This window comes from Anas acuta, chromosome 2, assembly GCF_963932015.1.
Source record: "Anas acuta chromosome 2, bAnaAcu1.1, whole genome shotgun sequence".
Lineage (NCBI taxonomy): Eukaryota > Metazoa > Chordata > Aves > Anseriformes > Anatidae > Anas > Anas acuta.
In genome coordinates this window covers 28,608,603-28,630,910 of record NC_088980.1, presented here as the reverse complement: position 1 = coordinate 28,630,910, position 22,308 = coordinate 28,608,603, and the positions used below count along the sequence as shown (strand labels likewise).

The 22,308-nt window shown below is 34.7% G+C and overlaps 1 protein-coding gene across 3 annotated transcripts in view; it reads right to left on the bottom strand.

Moving 5' to 3' along the window:
- PHF14 (PHD finger protein 14) overlaps positions 1–22,308 on the bottom strand; it is a 163,419-nt gene that overhangs the window by 27,257 nt on the left and 113,854 nt on the right. For 2 of the 3 annotated variants that reach the window (XM_068674041.1, XM_068674042.1), the window contains exons 18-19: positions 8,656–8,769; positions 7,057–7,139 (exon numbers count right to left, since the gene is read on the bottom strand). The exons of the other annotated variant lie outside the window; for it this stretch is intronic. In XM_068674041.1, the coding sequence (XP_068530142.1) occupies positions 7,068–7,139; positions 8,656–8,769 (186 nt within the window). In that variant the 3' untranslated portion in view covers positions 7,057–7,067. The remainder of the gene's footprint in view (positions 1–7,056; positions 7,140–8,655; positions 8,770–22,308) is intronic. 3 annotated transcript variants of the gene reach the window in all.

The following is a 22,308-nucleotide window of genomic DNA, read 5'->3' as shown; positions in this document are numbered from 1 at the left end:
AATTTTCAACTGTGCTCAAGCTTCATTATTCAAAATCTCGACTATAATAACTTGAGTATTCTAATGATATTTTCAACCTGTCATATTAAAATAAAGAAGAAAATTTCTGAGATTATATATGATCTAGAAAAATGATCACTGCTTTGTTTATATAGCACTATGTGAAATCTTATGTTTACACTGCATACAATGATCAGACAATGTATTTGTTTAATTTTTCATTCAAGTATTACAGATAAGAGAGAAGATAACAAATCATTCAGAAAAGAAAGAAAGAAAAAGAGAGAGAGAGAGAGAGAAAGAAAAATGAAGGAGGGAAAGAGGGAGGGAGGAAGGGCAGGCTAAGGATGTGTACACTAGATATTGAAAAAGGAGTTATAAATTTACTTCCCTCCAGGAAGGAATTTCAATTGTACATCACACATACCACTCAGCAAACGACAACAGTAACTTACGTGACCAGGTATCATGCCATTCCATGAACATCTCAAAACATCCAGTCACAGCTGGACAGATAGCACACATAGGTACACTCAAGCCCACTGACACCAGTACAGCTAGCAAAATATACAGCCTCTGGGTACAGACCTTCATCTTGTACAACTTGCTGCTGTTTTCTAGTTAAAATTTCTTAGTTGAACATTTCTTAGTTAAAATCTTGCTTAGAGTTTGCTTAATTTTATTTTTTCATTACATTTCCCACTATCTTCCCCCAGCCAAAAGATATATTTTATGATTTATGTAGTTTAAGCTGAAATTAAATCTGTTCTTCCTTCCTTCCTTTCTTCCTTCTTTCCTTCCTTTTCCTTTCTTCTTTTTTTTTTTTTTTTATTTCTTCTTAAAATACAACCGATTGATTAACATAATACAACACTTTTACAGTGACAAAATATAACATGTAAACTTCAAACTTAATTTACAAAAAATGAAACAATTTTTTGTGGACAATGTGTTAAGTAAAAACAATGTTTTAATATACAATGGCTGTAATTTGTTTGTTTGTTTCCTATCCATTTTAAAGAGTATTTCAGGTAGTTTCTCAAATAAAAAAGAAGCTAGTATAATTTAATGAAAGTTAGTGGGTGTTTTTTTGTTTGTTTGTTTTGTCTTTTTTTTTTTTTCTCTCTTTGAGGGAATCTATTTCCAACTCATCTGTATTCAGAATATGAATATAAATTTGTACACAAGTAATTCTAAATGCCATTGGCTTTCCACTTTTAATGCTGTTATTTTTCCAAAGAATGTATCCACAGATCAATGACCCTTTCATACAATCTGAAAATGCCAAAGAATAACACTTCGGGGATAATACTGTTTTCACTTGACTTACAATAGTCATTTTTACAACAGAAAGTAAGCATGACATCCTAAAATTACTAAGGATGCCATCCAGAGCATTTATATATCAGGGGAAATGATGACATGGAAATAGAATTAGATAACTAATAATTATTCACACACTAATTTCAAACTAAAGACATGTTAAAATGAATGAATCTCACAAATTATCGAACTGCTTATTTAGCAGCATATATTGTTACATTTTTTGCATGTTTCATCATTTTTCTGTTACTTTTTATTAATTACGGCTACTCTGAATTGATGATCTCCAATGTACACATCAGTATGTATCAAGACTGATGAATGCATCTTGGATGTTCAAGTCACGTGGAGGGTCTGCCCATATGCAAGACTCTACTCCTACACGTTTTCCTGAAGCAAATTTGCAGACACACTTTACAAAACAAGTAGAGCTGACAGAAAATTCCAGGAGTCTTTCTCCTTTACCTCATCGCCATCAGAACGACTTTCTTATGGTGACCTGCAAATATGCACTTTTGCCTAGGTACTGCTTGCTGCTATGTGGTTTCTTTCAGTCCCCCTTTTCCCTCCCCCAGAGGAAAGTCTGATAGCAGATTATCTAATTTATCTAACTTCTATAGTGCGCTTTTCTCTATAGTCCATATGTACAGAGTGCTGTCAGTTTCTGAATTCAATTATTTTGGTACTGGAAAAAAAAAAAGTTATTTTTTAAATTTCTAGCATGGATTCTTTATTGCTTTTAGAAATATGTCTGACTGTCAGGCAATAAAAGAGAATACTGCAGGGATTCTTAGCTTTTGACATTTTTAATTGCTTCTGCTTTGGTTATTACACAATAGATAGTTTCATCATATAAATATAATGTATCTTTGCAAAATCCTTTAAAATATGATTTCAAACCAATGAATGCCATTTTCTATTTGCCTTTAATTTCCTCTCAATAGTAAGTTCATCAGAGTGTAACAATTAATTAACTTAATTAAGCTAACTTAATTATGTTCTTTCATAGGTCAATATGTAGAGCTACTCAGATTAACAGCAGAGCTTGTAAAGTTAATCTTCTTGTATAATGCAAATGATGCCAAGTCATGTATTAAATACCTTCCTGAGTAACAGATGATACAGGACTAAATGTACTTTAAAGAAGGGCAGAGACTGTGAAAAGGTTAAATAAAGAAAAATATCTTGGATTTGTGGAAATTTTAAACAGACCTAATTCATTTTTTAAGTTAATAATCTTCTTCCAAGAGGAGGCTTCATTCTATAAAGACATTTACAGCTTAAATATACATACATAAAAAATTGACTTCAAAAGCAAAACTGTGTGACAACATTTTCCAGCCATCTTGCAACCTTTATGTTTCTTTATTAAGAAGATTACATAAAACAGTCCTGCGAAAAGATTGGATGGAAAATGTGAATTCTTAACTTCAGAGCATTTGCATGTCTACTGTATTTCCCAGTTTATTTTACAGAGGAATCACTTCAGTAGCCAAAGGTATTATGCTCTCATATCTGCTTATTATTAATTCACTTTTAACACAGTTAGACTCTAAGGCTTTCTTAGTCATGTGGCTTAGCAATTTTGCTATGAAATATTAATGGGAACTACAGTAATAATAATAGTTACTTGTAGAAGCATAAAAAGTAAAATCAAACAAACCAAATGATCTGAACAGGTGACTGATCTCTTCTGTTAAACAAATGAGTTTGATGGTTGAAAACCATTGTCTGACATCAGGACCATATGTCAAATAGCCAAATTTCAGACAACTAATCAAATTTCAGTCTTCTCTGTAATTAACCTGATTTAGGTCCAGAAAATATTCTAAATGCATAGGAATTCTAGGCCTGTAATCCATTGCAACTCTTTGTTGCAACACAAAGAAAACAAAGAAGGTGGGGGCACTTCTGTAAGGTGATTTGAACACAAGTGTAAAGGAAAAGGCTCTGCAAGTGTGGAAACTACTCAGAACTTTCAAAACCAGAATAAAGTACTAAGAAATACACCAACAGGACCAATCCTATGTCCGCTAGGGGATTACACAGATGCTATGTGTTCTCTTTCTTAAACTATGCCATGTAGAATTTATGAAGTTGCACAAAATGATGTTGCATGTCCTGACCTCAGGATGATGAAAAGGTCCAGAGCATAAATCAGCTTGTGTTCCAAAATCACAGGCCTATGACTTCTAATATAATGGAGAATAGTCTATGATATAGAACAACTAGTATATTAGCATGTGTGATTTTTCTTCAGAAAGCATCTGCTAGGTCCATACAGCATGGAAGTTTCCAATTACTTTTCTGAGCACTTTAAAAGTTAAATAAAAAAATTAGTGTTCAAGAGTAAATCTGTAGTCCAACCCATTCTGTGTAACTTTATTTTTTTTTTTTCAAATTAACAGTGTGTCAAGAACAACATATTTATAGCAAAAACAGTCTGACAATTCTTTTGTTGAATAAGTTCAAGTTATCAGCTACTCGGAACAGTATGGTTATATCTATGAAGTTTAGAAAAGCACTCTTTTTTTTTCATAAGTGCAAGCATAACAGATTTGTATTTATACAGATAGATAATATACAAATATATTTCTCTAATATTTTCTTGTGTTCTCTACAAATCATCTTCCTAGTTCTTGCCAATGTGTATTCTACAAGATGATTGAGTTATTTCCTCAAAGGAAAAATGAAAGATGGAAATCCAGTTATTTAACAGTCTTCTAGTAACTTCAGATAGAGAAAATATCACATGAGCACTATTACAGTCTTTACCATGTAAAGACTTTACCTGTCTTTACACTTTTATTCAGTTCTTTCAGAACATGTCACATCTTACTTTGCTTAAAAAGAAAACACCTTAGTATATATATATATTTAAAAAAAAAAAAAAGTATAAAGATGGACTGGATGCTTTGCTGAATAAGTTTATGGTTTGGGGTTATTAAAAAATAATCTGTTTCAGTACTAACTTGAAGTGTCAATAGGACTTGTTGGACAAATGTTTTATCTAGACATCAAGGAAAGAATTAAAAAAAAAAAAAAAACAGATGCAAATTGTGTTCATAAAAATTAAGAAATGCTCCCTTTGCATTTGGTTCCCCCAAAATTTCTGAGAATAATGTAATGATTTCACGTTGAACTTGTAAACTGCTTGAACTATCATTACAACTAATGTCAGATGTCTTTAGTGTGGCACACATCTTTTCCTGTAGAACAAAACACAGCTGTTCACTAGTAATGGAAAAAAAAAGTCTGCGCACTCTCCAGATATGGGGCAAGCACTGAAAGCTTAATAATAGTACCTATCTATTAGGTACTTAGTAATATATAGTACTATAAGATAGTACCTGTCTTAATCCTTCTTTAATTCAGACTCCCAAAATATTGCACTTTTGTAGCTTTAGTACAGCACTTAGATAGCAACACAGATACATGGGCTATTCATGTTCATACAGTACAGTGATGTCATTCATATTTTACCCTAAAGTGTTCCATATGATTTTGGGAGGAAGGGGAGAGGGTGGAGAAAAGAAGGTTGGCTGGTTGTTTTATTCTTATTTATTTATTTTCTAACAGAACTAAATCTCTTACAGAGAATCACACAGCATTTCATCTGTATCCATACTGCTCTAGTAACACAGCCATTCCAAAAGACTAGCTCTGTTAGCCTCTAGGCTTACACTATTAAAACATGATTAATTGATTTGCCAGTGGATCAGCAAAGGAAATTAATACACATAACTCACGCATTTCTATTTTACCTCTAATTAAAGATGAAGATACGTCTTTTATGAGACTCAGGTTTAAGGGAACTGTCAAAACTAGTCTCTTCTTAGTTAGATAACCAACTCCTGATTCTCACTCCCAGTAGAATAAAGTGTTGCTTATAAGAAATGGTATCAAAATACTAGAGTAATACCCATCAGTCTTGCTCTTTAGCCACTATAAAACTATATATATATACATATATATATATAAATAAATAAAAAAATTACTTTAACAACAAACCTTCACTTTTTTTCAGTGTGATTGCATATTCATCTAAAAAATGTATATATTTACTAAATATACGGCAACTGCTAGACGAACAATGCAAGTGACCCCACCAAATGGGGGGGAGGGTGTAAGGGTCATGAAATGTAATTTCTTCACCTTTGAATTTTATTGAACAATTACATTGTTATTTAAGCAAGTGCATTTGTGTATTTTAAAAACTCTGAATCTTAATCAACATGTGCAGAGATTTTTCTTTCATTAGTTAATGGTAAAGAATGTGTGGTATCAGAGATACAATTCAATGTATTGACTCAGGGTATACTAACAATAGTGAGGTACTGAATATTGAAATGGTTGTGGAGACAAAATTCCTATGTAATTTAAAAATTATAAATTTGAAAACTATGTAATTGAGTATAACATTTTATGAAAAGCAGAGTTTTTCTACAGTTCCCTAAGAAACTGGAAAGAAGGTCTAATTAAGTGACACTGAAATTCAGATGGCACACAACTGTCCCCTTTCAAATGCGCTGAATTTTTCTTTCAATTTCACTGTTGGATGCTAGTTATTAAAAATGACAATAAAAACATACAACATTGACTCATCAATCACACAGGTAACTTTCTTACTTTAGTATGGATAGTAATTCAAATCATCCAAGCATTCAAATCTATAAAAATTAAATTCTGATTATGGGGGATTGCACAGGTTTTGAAAACACAGGGTAAGGTATCTTTCTAACTTTAAATATGGTTTGGTTATTTTATAAGCCAAAGTGTTACCGCATCTGAAGGACACTAATGAATACACTCACTTTCCTGAATCCTTCACAGGTACAAAGCTTTCACAGGTGTAAAACGTAAACACCCAACATGCTAATTATTGATACACTGACTTTTGTTATATGCCACGTTATATGTCCATCTGGACACTGTCCCTTTCTCCCCCAGTTACATGTGATTTCAGAGCATAAGAGGCTGGGAAGAAGGGGAGCAGTAATAGGAGCAGGATCCATCCTGCCCTCCTGCTGAGTAACAGCAGCTGTGGAGAAACAGCTCAAAATTCAACCTTTCAACCACTAGCAGAGACAACTGGAGAAGCAAAGCAAAGCCTCATCTGAGTGACCACAAGGCATCACACAAAGTTAAAACTGATGACACAAGTAACTGCGTGTAAGATTCGGACTGCGCTACCTAAGAAAAAGAAACTGTAAACAAGAAAATGACATGGATTATACAAACGAATGCAGCGTCTTATGGGATTTTCCTGATTTCCTGCTACTATAAATTGTTCTCACATTTGCAAATCTGAAATACTTTTTTGAATGTCACTTTACATATCCTTCTTTCAAAATTCCCATCCACTCCACCTTCCTGAAATCCTTAGTCTGATAGCTATTTTACTTTTAAACTTCTTTCCTGCTTCCCTTTTCCATGGCTGTACTTGAACATTTCCTTAACTGCCTTCTCACCAGTACTGATGGGTCAAATTCAGATGAGAAAGAAATTATTTCACTAATAATGCATCAGCTAAGAGCTGAAGTTAATTTTGAATATTAAGTAATTAAGCAAATACTAAAAGAATACAAGGGACTGGTGTACCAAGAGACTTCAGATAAAAAGAAGATTTAAAAAAGCATTTGTTGAGTAAAGCTCTGCAAACACTTTTGTTGTTGTTAGAGGCAGGTTTTTTAAAGTGTAATTCACACGCATTTGTTTACCATGCTGACTTACCCCCATGTAACTTAGACGGGCTGTTTCCTGGTGGATTCTGAATTTGGAAATTCAACGTACTGGTGCTCCCCTCTCAAGGTTCCCTGCAAATCCAACCACAAAACTCTTTCTAACTCACCTCTGTTTTGATATAAACTGCGGTAACTTTTTTTTTTTCTTTTTATAATGTCTCATTCTGTTATAAAACACATATAATAAATAATTTATGACCCCATATTCAGCTAAACAGCTTCACCATAAACTGAGATATCTACTCAAATTCAAGAGCTGCATTCCCATCTTTCAGTTCTCTGATATTTCCTCAGGATCCTCTCCCCCACAGTTTAGCTGTTTGTATTCCACACAGGCCAAAATTGAGGTAAGCTGGAAAAGCTGAAAACTAGGAGCCAGAACCCATGGACTAAGCTCCCTTTGCAACTCAGGAAAATATACAAAGGCATTACTAAAAATTTATATCACTCTATCATCAGGACTGCTTACATGTGATAACTTGAGTATGCGGTGATACTCCAAAATAAGGTGAAACACCTTAAGTGAAGTACCAGAATATACTCTTAAGAATTCTCCCAGCCTTGTATTAAGAATTTGTCTCTTCTTCAAACAAAGTGACAAGACTCAGAGGAAACGAGAAATTCATAAAAGAATTTGATAATTATCTTAAGGCTGCACTAGAGAAACAATGAATGGCACTGTAAGAGTTGTGTTTCCTATTGGTAATATTTCATTTTCTCCTTTATTGGGAAGAATATAGTGAAAGAAAATCTGAGAAAAACAACAGTATTTATGTTACCTGGTACTTGGCATGTCTTTAAAAACAATAGTAACTGAAGAAGCCAAGACCAAGAATATTAAGGCTACTCCATGTGAAAGACTTCTCTCAGAAAGGGTTGATTTAAAGATAACAATGGTTCCCTGAAAGGATGATTCTCATCATAAAGTGAAGCTGGAAGTCTGCTGACAACCTCTTCTCCAGCTATGGTGTACTCTGACAAATATGAATTGCAAGGACCAAAAAAGTCAGTCATTAGCTGTGTTGTAGAACTACCTTACAAGTCAGCACCTTTTCTTATAACAACAGGGAGTATGGCCTTATGCCACACTACATCATTAGCATCTAGTATAATTTTTTTCAGAAAAAAAAGGTCACAATGATAGGCACAATAATATTACCAAGGGCCTTTCATTTGTCCAACCCAGCAGTTAGCTGCATTTAATTTAGGATGACAAAAGCTTTATATCTACTTATAATTAATTACAGATTCTGTTTCTGTTTCTTTAGTCTTGTAAAGCTTAATTTGCTCAAATCAACAGAATTCCCCTCAACGTTATGGATGTGTGAAAGATTGGAACAAAAAAAAATATAGTTTTCCAATCACTGATAATAAGAAACATCATTTAAAATGCAGTAGATGGAATATACTTGGCTTACATAATCAAGGTCCTAAAATTTACCTTGGCCTGATGTGTCAGTGGTGTGAGAGGATAAGATTGAGCTTTAGCTTTAGAAAGTTGCTAGTATGAAGAAAGCATGAAAAACAGAGGCAAATGAGTATCCCCAAACAGTTAATCTTGGAATAGAATAGACACAGATGGTCCTACCTCTTCTGGATGTTTCTGTGCCACCGATACCAGCTCTTCAGAGCTACTTCTTGAGGTAGAGGGTACCACATTACCTGGGGCCTCTGAGACCACCTCATTTGACGGCTCGGAGTCCTGAGGGCAACAGAGACAAATAGACCCCTCAGCAGCATGTTGATGTGGTACTCCAGGATAGAGAGAGTTCTCAGAGGAGCTGTGCTCTGAGCACAGGAAAACAGAGAATACTTGAAGTCTAAAAACTCATTTTTACACTGGGCAACTAGTTTTACCCCAGAGGCAAAAGCATCTGCCATATACTTTCTCTTAAAATGGTAATACTTCCTTCATAAGAACATTTTAAGCCTTAGTAAATAGCTATACAGCATTTCAGAATTGTAAAGTTCTGAATAAGCATGCTTGTTTTGCCCATACCTACCCCTGCTCCTAAACTGCATGGAAGGGAAACCTACATTTCATCCCCTTATTGAAGATAAGAGATTTCTGCAAAACAACCTTGACCATGCTAGAACAACCCCACACAAATGTATTTTATAGATTGCTGTAAACTGATATAGCAGAGAAAACTGGTAAAGCTAGAGAAGGATGACTGTCAACTTCAACACTATAGTCAAATAAGTAAAATAAAACCACTTAAGTAGTTAACATTCTTCTTTCTAAATTACCTTTACGTTGAATTTACAATGTAATGTGACTAGAATAGATTAGTCAAAATAAAAATCGCTTTAATACCTCCACTGCTTCACACAGTGGTTTTGATAACTGCATAGATTGAGATATTTTACTATGGAGAAAAAAATCCATTAATCGGTACTATCTCTACTATGCTTGTAATGCTCATTACAGAAGATATTTTAGTTGTCATTGCTTAGCAAGCAGAATATGTGCTTTTGATGTATCACTTTCTCTCTACAGTCATTAATTGCAAGGAAATCGAGATTATACTTTCGGAAACTGCAAGCTGCAAAGCTCATTATTAAGTTTTTGACATGACAACTTCTATAATGTAAATTCAAATTTTGTACTAATAATATTCAGCACTTGCATTTTAGCCCAATGTCTATGTTTGGACTATTGGAAGGGACAAAGCTGTGGCCCAACACCCACTACTGGGAATCACAGGACAGACCAGACATTGTAAAAGAATACATGGAGGGGGTTGCTAGAGGATAGAAAGTTGGAAAAAAGTCTATGGGTCTGGGGGGGGTATTCTCTAGTATCTCTATTTCATATAACTTTTCAGGTGAATTCCTGTAAAATAAAAACAACAACAGCAACCACAACAAAAACCTACTAAGCTTAACTATTTCAAATAAAGCTCTTTATGACATTCTTTTAGCACCACCTCTCTGTGACTTAGATTATTCTGGCCCATCCTGTAGCCCATCACTTTAAGTATAAAGTTCAGTGTCACAATAACTACAAGGAAAAGACTCTCTCTTCATGTTGGCCCAATTAGCCACAAACTGACTCAAAGTACTGAACCGTGCTATTTTGTTTTCTCCTTGAGGACTAGAAAGTTAAATCATTGCCACGCAATTTATCAGCTCAGTATGTTTCCAGAAGCTCTCCTGTGCTGTTTGCAAAAACAAAAGTAACAACCACATCTGCTGGAAGAAAATGATGTACTTGTCTAAATTCTTTGGTTCAGTGATTTCTCTCCTTGAATTCTGCCTGTCTTTTGTGCCTAAGAAAACTTTTATTACGTTGCTATCACCCGTTGCCAGATAATGGTGGCAACGTTGTTTTTTGTTACTTATGTTTTTTGAAACAATGGGTTTCAAAAATGGTCAGAGCAGCAGTAATTTGGTAAACATATATTCTTGTTTCATTTATTTTGCTTCAACAAGAGCAGCACATCACAGATGCTCTCCTCCTCCCTCCTCCTCCCCCCCTCCCATAATCAAGTCCTGAATATCTTCTTCCCAACCAGCTTGTCCATCCTTCTCAATAGTTCTCTTAAGAAACTAATATAGGGCTAATATAATACATCAATTTTTAAGGAGATGGATGGAAACCTGATTTACTTTGTTATTCAAAAACAGATCAAATAAATCACTTCTGTTCCAGTTACAATGGTTTCACTATCTCTTTTCACACTGCTGTGTCACTTAGGAAAACTGTGCAGAGCCTGAGCATATGTATGAAAAGCAATCTATGTTCTAGACTAGTTCAGCAACGCGTGAAGTACAGCTTTTGGAAATAAACATTTCAGTAAGTAGAATGTGACCCATTCATGTAAGGTACAATGACAAAAATGTTGCAAGGTGCAAGTGAGAACTTTCATAAAGCTTCTTCTTGGTGTCTTCTGAGTGCATGGTCAAATGAACTAGTAACCAATTATAGTAACTTGCACTCAGACATATAAAATCACCTTAAAAGTTATTAGCATTGTTTACTTCTGTAAAGGGAAGGCATACAATCTGTATCACTGACACAAAATAGCTATTTTACTGAAGAATTGGTAAATGAAAAAAAAAATGTACTTCAATTTTTATTTATTTTTTTGTCTTCCCCCCTTATTATTTATATCATAATACACTGGGTCAACTTTGCAAAAATATTTGCACTTGTTGATCTGTAAGCCTCAACTGTAGCAGTGAAAGACTGTTCATGGATGTGTAAATGACACAATAAATGATTTGGTACACAACTTTTCTGGTGCCTAAGCCCTTCCCATTTCATTAAAATATTATAATATTTCCACCCTATATAACTTAACTGCATTTTCAAGTCAGGTCAACACGTAGCTTTCTAACAAATCACAATGTTTAACTATATTAATCAATAACTAATGGGGAAAAACACTATTAAGTGGTACTTACAGTTTCCTGAAAATATAGACATTCTTTATGAAAATGTAACTACATCATAAACAAATAAACTCAGAATGCTCAGTAATTATATTTTTTCCTGCAAAATTCTGATTTTGAACAAAGCTCCTCAGAACATAATTTTCTTGAATTTATGAAACTTTAAAGAGGAAACATGAAATGTGTCAACATTCTTCTATGTTTATGCAAGAAAGACAGCTCTGCTTTGAACTATGTCTATTTTCATATGACCTAAATATTCATGCAATTTAAGATACCACAGCAGCATTAGTTTGATTCAAACAGATCTGGAAAAAAAAAAAATGCATTTGAATTACATGTTCATACAAACACATAACAAATTGGATCTTCTGGTCCTGGGATGGAACATGCATGCTAGAGTCATGACATTGGTGGTAAACCCTCCTTAGCAGCAGACACAAAATGGTGGTGGCTTCAGTGGAATGGCTGGTGGCTGGCTCAAGTTGGAGTCTTGGACCTTCAGCATTTATTATTATTATTATTATTATTATTATTATTATTATTATTATTATTATTATTATTATTATTATTATTTTAATTAAGGCTATAAGAGATCAAAAGTGATAATGAATGGCGAGAGGTGAGAAATCAAAAATGTACCCAAGTGTAATGCAATTCCTTCAAAATACCCAGTCTTTTTCTCCCTTTCAAGCTGTTAGGCACACTTGTTATTTGCATCTAGTGTAACAGAAGTAAACATTCTTCTTTTAGTTTTTGTCCTTTGCTGTACAGAAGTATCACTGAAACAACACAATGAAAAATCAGTAGTGTATACAGACCAGATGGGGATTTCATGTGTGAGCTACAAAAAACTGATAGATTTCAGAGGAAAATATTTACATTTTATGCTATGCTTAATTTTATTTGTTTTTGAAGTCCTAATTTGAGGACTTCAGTATTTTTACTTCATTATTATTATTTATTTTTAGAACAGACCATTAAATTTCACTTTAAATATACATACATATAGATATGTGTTTTATATGTATGTTGCAGATAATATATTCAAACATGTACACTGCCAGTGTTATATTCATAATGAATGCTACAGAAACAAAATAATGTCATAGTGTTTACCCATATATGTTAAAGTCACAACAGATGTAACTCATAAAATGGAAGCTCTACACAGCCTTTGATTTCAAAGAAAATTGAAAACTATATAAACTTCATAAAAAAAAAAAAAAAAAAAAAAAAAAAAAAAAACTTAAAATACTTTGCTAGAAAATGCAAGAAGATCCATTTGAAAAAAGATGGAAAAACAGTGTCATACAATGGAATTCATACCAGCTGAGCATCAGTTACTTTGTCTGCCATTGTTACTTTAAAACAAAACAAAACATAACAAAAGAACCCAAACACATCAACTCACATCACCCAAACCCTTTATAGATAATTTCAAGCTGTCAGGTTTGAATATATTATGTTAACTCTGCATCAGTTTTCGTGTCATCCTGTACCTTGGTCCAGTTGAAAATTACACAAGCCATAAATTAGCTTTAAACAAGCTTTGAATCACCCTGGAACTAGTTTTCAAATTAAAGAGCCGTCAGTATATTACATGGTACTGTCATTTTATTACCCCAATCAATTCTGTGTGGCCTGAGGTAGAAAGAAAATGGATGCTGTCTTCATTTGCAAAGGGTTTATCTCTTAAACCAGGCTCTGAAAACATGACTGCAGTAATGAATTGGAAGCCAAAGTTACTAACAAAGACTTTTAACAGTAGCAAAGTAGAAATATTTGTCCCTCTTTAGACTTACAAAAGGAAAGGAGAAAGAAAAAAAAAAAAAAAAAAAGCCTCTTCTAAGACATGAAGGCAGCTTCTTAAGGCTGAAGGACTATGGGAAGAAATTAGTCTATTTTTGTTGAAGTGCCAAAGTGCTTTTAGCCTCCGCAAACATCATTTTAGTACTGCACTTAGTAGCCTTCCTGGGTCAGAGCAAGGTCCCTCTGCAGCCCAGGAGGCAGAAGATGCCCTCCTAGCAGCCAGTTGCTCTTGCCTTCCCTTGTTCTCCCAGGTGCTTACTTGGGAAGTCTTAGTCAGAATATGGTAAAATCTAGTAAATACAAGGTATCTGTAGTTCTTCACAGTTCCCAGGAAGACAAAGTAAAGCCCCAGGAGGAATGTACTCTTTATCTCAATCTACTTACGCATGAGATCAACCACTTTGTCTTTCATAGGATTTTACTCTGCGCTGGTTAATGAGGAAAGAATGCAAGCTTTAAAAGCCCCTTTCCATATTTGTAAAATTTCATTTCCCTTTTCTGTTCCTATTTTGATACTTTCCTCATGTTAATTTTCTTTCATATTTGACAATCTGCTCTCTTCCTCTGTCCTCTCCAAAGACACAAAATTACAAACATAGCCTTTAAGGTGCTAACCTCCTGCACTGCCAGTCACAGAAGCAACGCTCTTGTGTTATCCTTGGCTACGTTTTATTTCTCTTGGGAAGGGACAAAGATTTCTGTGTGCATACACTGTCAACACAACAGCCTCTCCTCCTCAGCTGACTCTGAAACTAATTCAGTTCATGCAACACACCTGAACCTGGATCTAAACCCTCTGCCCTCTTTTAAAGGCAGAAACCAAAGGAAAACCTTTTATAATTCTCTATTTTCCAAGTACAGAATCTTAATTACATTCTTTAGCCTCACACCTTTTCTTTGTTTGTTTTAATTAAACTCTGTGCAAGACAGAGGAACCAGTAAAGTTACACAAAGTTTCCAATAAATACCAATCTATTTCAATTTCTTATCCTTCTAACTTTCTATAAACTACAGCCCTGACAAAGCAAGCTTGCATCTTTGAAATCTTCATACATTTCCACATGTAAAAGCACAATTTCCCTTTACAGCTGTATAAAAATAAAGATGCTACTATTGCTTAGCTTTCATTAAAACTGTTTGAACAAAGTATTAAAAGAAATAAGGTCATATGTTTGAAAAAAAAAAAAAAACAACCCCCAAACCAAACATTAATCTACGCATTCTTAAAGCTAGAAAGAGCACTCCCAAAATAATGTTTTTCATGTTTATTCTTCCAACTTTATCGTATGCAAATAGAAACAGCAAACAGCAGAACATTTTACTATTTGAAAATGTCATCACTCACCAACCTCTGGAATCTGAATTAGTTTCCCCTTTCTAATTTTCCACATTTCCATTAGCCAGTATACTATTCCTACCTCTCTGTGGACTGAAACCTCTACTTATAAAATCAAACTCTCCTAGATTATTAAACTTTCCTTTTACTCTTCCATCATTCAAAAGCTGTCTTTCAGTACCCACTTTTATGACCTCAAAAGTCTCTGAATTCAATAACTGAATGTTAAAGCACTGTAATTAATAAAAATACATAAAAATACACAACTAGAATTAACCATGAAAATATAGGTTGTTGACAGTATTGGCAAAAAAAGAAAAAAGAAAAAAAAAAAAAAAAGAAAAAAAGTATAATGATATAAGCATCTATTTGTATCACCAGAAATTTTTAGACTTTCTGCAATAAAGGGAAAAAGCCAATATCTATTTTTCTTGTGCTATATCTCCCATGTTTCGGGTAACTTTGTAATTATGTGGTGTACCAGAGCAAAAGATTTTACTTGACTATCCTTTTGCAGGATATTAATATACTGGCAATACTGCTGTACTACACTATTATCATTGCATATAACAGTAACTCAATACCTTTTCCTTTTTTGCTGATACCGCTTTCTTCCTAAGTATTGTTCTGATATATATTTTTTATTATGATTTAGGATAGAGGCATATACTATAGCCCCAAAAATTATTTTTATCCTAATTTTAAAAGAGTTTTAAAAACTCTTTAAGACAATATACAATTTATTACTGTTAGATCAGGATATTTCATCTTCCCCATGTCCATTCAGTATGGCTCACATGTCTCCCATCTTTTTTTTTTTTTTTTTAAAGAGATAAGACCAAAAGTTGCATAACAAATTCTCAAACATATCACAAGCACCTACAGTATGCGTGCCTCTCATTGTGCTACACATGTGTCATACAACTTGCAACAGCAGACTTCAGTGTACTCACAGAAAGACACTTGTATTTTACACCTAAGCCTTAAAATACATTTTCAGATCAACAAATGTCCAGAGACACCTGCTATTAGCTGTGGAAGGAGCTGCTGCAACTACAATTGCTCCATGTGTAAGACAACATTCGGGTTTGCAGTCCTCTGTTTCCATGAGTGGTATTTCTTTCCTTCAGCAATGGTCTGAGGCTGACCACAGCAGTATATTTATACAGTGTCTCCAAAAGATAGCTTTACTCCACTTGTATTTGTTTTCAAGTCATGTTTAAGCCACCCCAAACTTTTCAAGCTCTTGGAGCACAGATTGACCACATTCAGGAATACAGCACCATTCATTTTGCAGTATGCCACAGCAGCAAACTTACTTCCACCCTTCAGGCCAAGCTGCCCATTCACACAATTTCTGGTCCAAGCAGTTTGCTTCTCCCTTCTTCCACAGCTTGAGAGAAAGCGTACACAACATTTGCTCACAATACTTTGCTAACACTTTGCTTGAAAAGATTGGGCACTTGAGAAGATTTCTGCTCAAAAACCAGCTGCTTTATTCTAACAAAAATAGAACGTAGCTTTCTTTCAAGCACACAATCTTCAGATATTATGCATCAGCATGCAGAGTGCGTCTGTCAGATGTTGGAACAAAGCTTTAAATTGTATCATCTAACTTAATTCTCAAGACAGGGTCAGCACATTCACTGAGCTTTTTTTTTTTCTTTTTCCTTTGAGATGTCCTTTAAGTAATATTTATTTAGCTTCTTACATCTTCATCAGTACTGATTCTTGCTTTTCAGCTCCTTTAAGTTCAGATTTCCCCAACATAACACAAAACAGAGATGTTAAAATGTGTGATCACCAAAAGCATCACAAAATTGTCAGACTACTTATTAAATCAAAATTAGTTTTCATCTCTCCCCACTTCCAGATTTTTTTTCCAGTAACAAGAGGAAATAAAGGGATTACACAATACATCATTCTTGCAGTCTGAGTTTATTACGCAAGTTTTATAGCTCCCTAAACTTCCCTCTTATGGCATCCTTATCTGCCTGCGCTTCAGACGTTTTTCATAACCACTGTGTCCTGCTCTGGGGAAAGGCTCTCTGTGTGCACTCCCCATCCTTATTTCAACCTTACCACAGCCCTAAGCTTAAATTCATTCTATTCTCTCCTGAGTCAGTTTTTGTGTATTCCTCCGTGTAGAATCTTCTCATTCATAACAATGTATGTGTGCTCACATCTTCCCTTCTGTGCCAAGGGCTTCTCTTGCAGTCCCATTAATTTTCCCCATCCTGTTTCTCTCTCTCTAGGTCCCCGTCTCCAAAAGGTACCATATTTTACTTTCAACTGGTAAAGCATGGAAACAAAACATTAATTCAAAACTATGAAATATTTTAAACGAAATCAATCCATCTATATAAGAGCATTCATATAAAAACATTTCTTATATCCTCTTTTTCAGATATCGTTGTAACATCTTAATGTGCCAAATTAAAAGATAAAACCTCACAGATATCCTTTAACAATCCTCAAACAAGTATGTTAGGAACTCTATTTTGTGGGTGCTCCTGATTTATTCATTCACACTGGTCAGCAGACTGCGGTAATTAAAGAAAATTTCCATGTAAGTTTAAACTACTCATAGAGAGGCATACTCTTATTAATGCAAAGTAGCCAGCTAAAACAAGGATGTTTTGTTCTGTCAGACTGAGCCACACTGACAAGGGACTATTTGCTAAAAAGGGAAGGAGCAGCCCAGTTGATGTGACATTAATCAGCCATCTTTTGCTGAGCCTGCAGGAACTAAAAGGTCAAACCCAGTGCTGCTGCTTTAAAGCATCCTCAAAAAGGCCTAGAAATTCCTCATTCTTCCCTAATTAAAAACACTGAAAATGATATATAGAATGATGAGGCTACATTAACTCAAAATGTTGACCTTAGTCCTTTGTTCCAGGAGGCATACATTTTTATTTTTATTTCTTTTTAAGACAGAAATCCTTTTTGTTTCTCATCTATATTTTAAAACAAAACAAAACAAAACACCAAGCCCCTTAGTTTTCAGTATAATTGCTTAAATAACATTGTGGCCCAGATTCTTTCAGTTAAAAACATTTTGCATGTGGTGCTTATACAAATACGCAAATTACTAAAATTAATAATCTAATAGCATATATCTGTGTATTAAATTTTAGGCTTTCTACCTTGAGACTCTACTGATACATAATTCCACAAAATCTGTTATTGAAATGGGAATGAAATAGCTTTTGTAGTCAATAAAACTAAAGCAGAAATCCCTTTGATACAGCGAACGTAAGAGTGATTTTAACAGTCACTTCATGCCTAAGCAACTCTCTTTTGATGTTGCTTATTCATACCTCTATTAAAAGTATATATCAACCTTAAAAGTATTACTCCTTCCACTCCAATGTGTGGAATACCAGATAGATCCTTGTGTTGGGTCTGTCTGGGATGGAGTCACCTTTCCCTGCAGCAGCCCACACTGCAGCAGCCCACACCACCACAATCCCAAGCATTGTGTGAGAGAGCAGAGAACATTTTCCGAAATGCAAAGAGCTTCCTAATTGCTGGCAAGGCCTCTCCTGAAACAACCAGGACTACCATGACTGGCTCTAGAAAGATCTGTGGAAGGTAGCATGCACCTTCCATGTGAATGGCACATGTGAACAAGACTCCAGAAAGCACATGTTGGAAGAAATTAAATAGTCCAGATTTAGAACATTATGGGCAGGATGAGTTAAAGTATTTTGAAGTTTAGATATTTAGGAGCCTCATCAAAAGACCAAAAAAGAGCAAAGGTCAATAATCAACTACAAGTCCCAGCACAACACACAGGGAGAGTCAGGATGTACCAGCACTAGCACTACTGTGGTGCGACAGAAGAGTTGTGGTGTTGGGGATCAGTCAGACAAGCTACTGCATAGAGACTGCATGTCCACCTCCAGCTCTGGTGTCTGCTGAAAGAACCCCAGAGCTTGCACTCTCTTGAGACCTCTCCGTAACACAAACCAAAGTCCAGTCAGCAATTGGTAGCAACTGGGTGGTTTGCTTCAAAAATGAATGCCTGACCTTAACCAAAACGCTAAGATAAATACACACTAAAATACCTCAGATTAAGATCCATGAAAATGAGCACACTAGCATGCAGAACCATTTCAGTTAGTCAATAAGTTAATAAATGTTCAGAGTAATAGAGTGTCTTAATGCCATCTTTAGTCAGAATTCAGCAACATTACACTGGACTATCAAGAGTTTCAACTTGAGATTCACTGCACTGAAAGCTCTCTGGGGTCTAAATGCCCCACTGTGGTTGTTTTGCTTTGTGTTTTGTTGTTGTTTGCTTTTCCCTCCAAACAATAAAAATAAAGACATAAACACATTTAAACCTTTCCTACCTTACTTCTAGCAGATGGTTTGGTTGCTGTCCTTAATTCACTGGTCAGTCATTCAACCATCATAATGCAAATCCTGGTTGACTTCCTTCTTCTGCTTAAGAGGGTTAAAAATTGTATTTATCAAGAGATTGCCTAACCCATCTCACCGTTCTTTAGCTGAAGCAGGTAGCTTTGCATGTGAGAACGATTCACTGGGTAAAATGCTCCACTGTAGATTAATCAGGATACTTCAAAAAGGATTTGTATTCCAAATACTTTACTATTTTGTACCGAGGAGCTTGTTACAGCATCTGTCTATGCTGTACCCAGGAAGAACATAAAGAACTACAGCTCTATAAGTCATTCCAGTGAGATATTAATGACAGATTAGTAAATCACATCTCCCACATTTCAGACTTTTTTTTTTTTCATAATTAGCTTTTAAATGTGGGTGATAGTGACAACTCTTGAAGTTGTCCTTACATGAACATAGACATAATAACCTTGAAAAAGTTCTTTACCACGACAATAAAAGTATTTAGAATCATTTCAAATTCATTTTGCTCTGAAGTTGCTTTGCCTTTTGCAAAACTTTCATCCTAAACAAGCAGTGGAGATACTGATATGATGTCCTAGAAGAAAACAGTAGGGCAAATTGAATATTCACTCAAAACATAATATACTTGCAAATATGAGTATCTGATATGTATCCTTATTTATTGCAAAGGATTGGTTACATATTTAATATTCACTATGTCAACGACTGTATCAATCTGCTGACGCCCTTCTACTTCCAAAATTAAACATATAATGTGATTAACCCACTCTAAGTACACTTCTGTGTCTTCCATAAATACTTGAGTTATGTTGCTATTTCCTTTTTGACACTTCTTTTCTTTGGATATTTATATCACATTTGAAAGGATACCATCTGCCCTTCTGTATTCACGAGATTAGTAGCTAGAAGAAATCTTGCTATCTACAGATTTCCATATAAATACATATATAGAGAGAGAGAAAAGGTACTGTTTGATGCTGTTGAAATACAATTAAGACTTTCCAAACATGCTCAAAGGTGTTTCAAACCACTGAACCAGATAATAATTTTCAACCATTACCAAAGACACATTTACTAAAAATCTGAGATAAACTTAATTGCTACCAGAATTTAACAATGCAATATGCATTTTAAAGGTTTTGTGAAAATCTTTTGAAAAGCCACTTTAAAATTCCACACAATATTTGTGCACTTTCTTGGTAGAGCTAATTATAATGCTCTTACAGTTATATTCCCACACAAGCTATTTGCTGAGCCAATTTTAAGGAGAGGGAACTTTTCTGCTACAGAATGCTAAAATTCAAGTGGTGAGGCACTCCTTTGCTCAGAAAGTGGCTGACACAGCACAAATCAGCAATGCCCAGCTGCCTTCTGCAAAATGTCATTAAATGTGGCTGGCACTAAGAGAATCTCTATTGGAGAATGGCGACTAAACCTCACGACCACTATCTAACACAACCACAAAAAGCAAGCCCCGACTATGAAAAATTCATTACTTGCTTAGCACATCATAAAATGGCAATTTCCCTCCCCTACTTCCTCATCTCCTTTCTCTCTCCCAGTTCAGTATGACTGGATTTTGTCTACTTAGCATTAGTAATTTATACTGATGAGTGACACAATACTTTAAATGGCATAGACGGCAACATTTCTTTGAAAGCCTTTAAAATAAAATCAGCTTTGAGAGTAAACATGCGAAGGTAATTAAGCAACTACGATTATGTGTTCAGATCCTATCCAGAGACTAACAATTAAAGATCTACCTCTTCCTTTATTATACAAAATATGATTATAGGTGATGTGCTAAGATAATTTGCAAGGTAATGAAGTTGGACTAGTTGTGAGGAATTAAGATATATAATTATTCTTTAAATACATATATTCTAGTTCTATATAAGACATAATGCAAGAAATATATATAACAGGTGAAGAAATTTATTTCAGGCTTTCAGTAGCAACCGTAAACTACTTTGCAAAATTAGAGTGGATAGGGATGTCACCAGAATCCAGATATACCCCTGCACTTCTCAGGATTCCTTTTGCTTGTTTTTATGTAATTGCAAAGTACACGCCTCTTGCTACTTTCTGTTGACAGTCTTCAATTCTTTCTGAATATTCAAATAAGAAGAGAGTACACTTTTTACTACTACCCTCCTGGCAGCTTGTATCATGAAAACCAAAAATTTAATCAAGACTCAACCAGGTAAAAAAAAAAGGTCACTCACAAAACTTTTCATTCGTATTTTTTGTAGATGATTTCAGAATCAGTATGTGTTTTACTAATTAAGTAAATAACAACCAAAATTTGCAACTAGCTTGTTAATAGAAAGTAGCAATGGTCAATTACAATTTATTGGCAAATTTGTTTATGATTCTACTGCCAGCATGAAGCCCCTAATTATCAATACTCTAGGTTAAAGGTTCATTATTTTAGGAACTCTACAGCAGGGAGATGACTGGATTGATGAAGTGAATGAATCTGTGATGTTTTGGAAGCTACAATTTGGTGACTTTCAAATGCTAATATTTTCCTTTTGTGACTTCATTTAGAAAGGAATGTAAAACTGATAGAACCTGTGTTAAAACTGTTATCTATGCATCTTTTATATTTCTATTCATCATCTTCAAGATGTAAAATCCATTGTCACAATGTTACTCTACAGCTGTAAATATCTAGAGATTAATTTTGAAAAGCAAGAAAGAGAACACATCCAGATAGATCTTTTATAAGGCATTCCTCTTGTCCTTCCCAGACACTACTCTTCCATTGGTCTTCTCACATACTTTCTAAGTATGCACACCAAAGAGAAGTTATAAAATGATCTTCCTGTTGTGGGGTGCTGAAAATGTGCTGTCATTTTTTATTCTCTCATGCAGTTTTAGCATAAAACTAGGTTTAGCGACTTTATAGACATGATGCTTACTGCTTTTTGGATTTTTTTCCAACTGCAGACAGGTCCCAGCAGAGACTCCTCAGCACTGCACTCGTGGGCAACTAAGACTGTAAATTCATTTTGTCATGGCTTAGGAAGCATAAGTCAGTAGAATGGCAATTCAGTAGAATTCAGTAGAATGGCAATTTCACAGATAAACTGTAATTGTAAGCAGATTTTGTCAGAAGCATAACCTAAAGAAGTTAAGAGGGAGCAGTGGCATTTCTAACAGCTGCCCAGTGAAGAGATTTTGCTTCCTTAATCATTACCTTAGGAGAGGTAATAGTTAGTCTATCAAAACTAAGCCGCATCTAAACTAGAGCTTTAGATACTTAAACACTAGATTTTTATTCAGATCAGATGCATT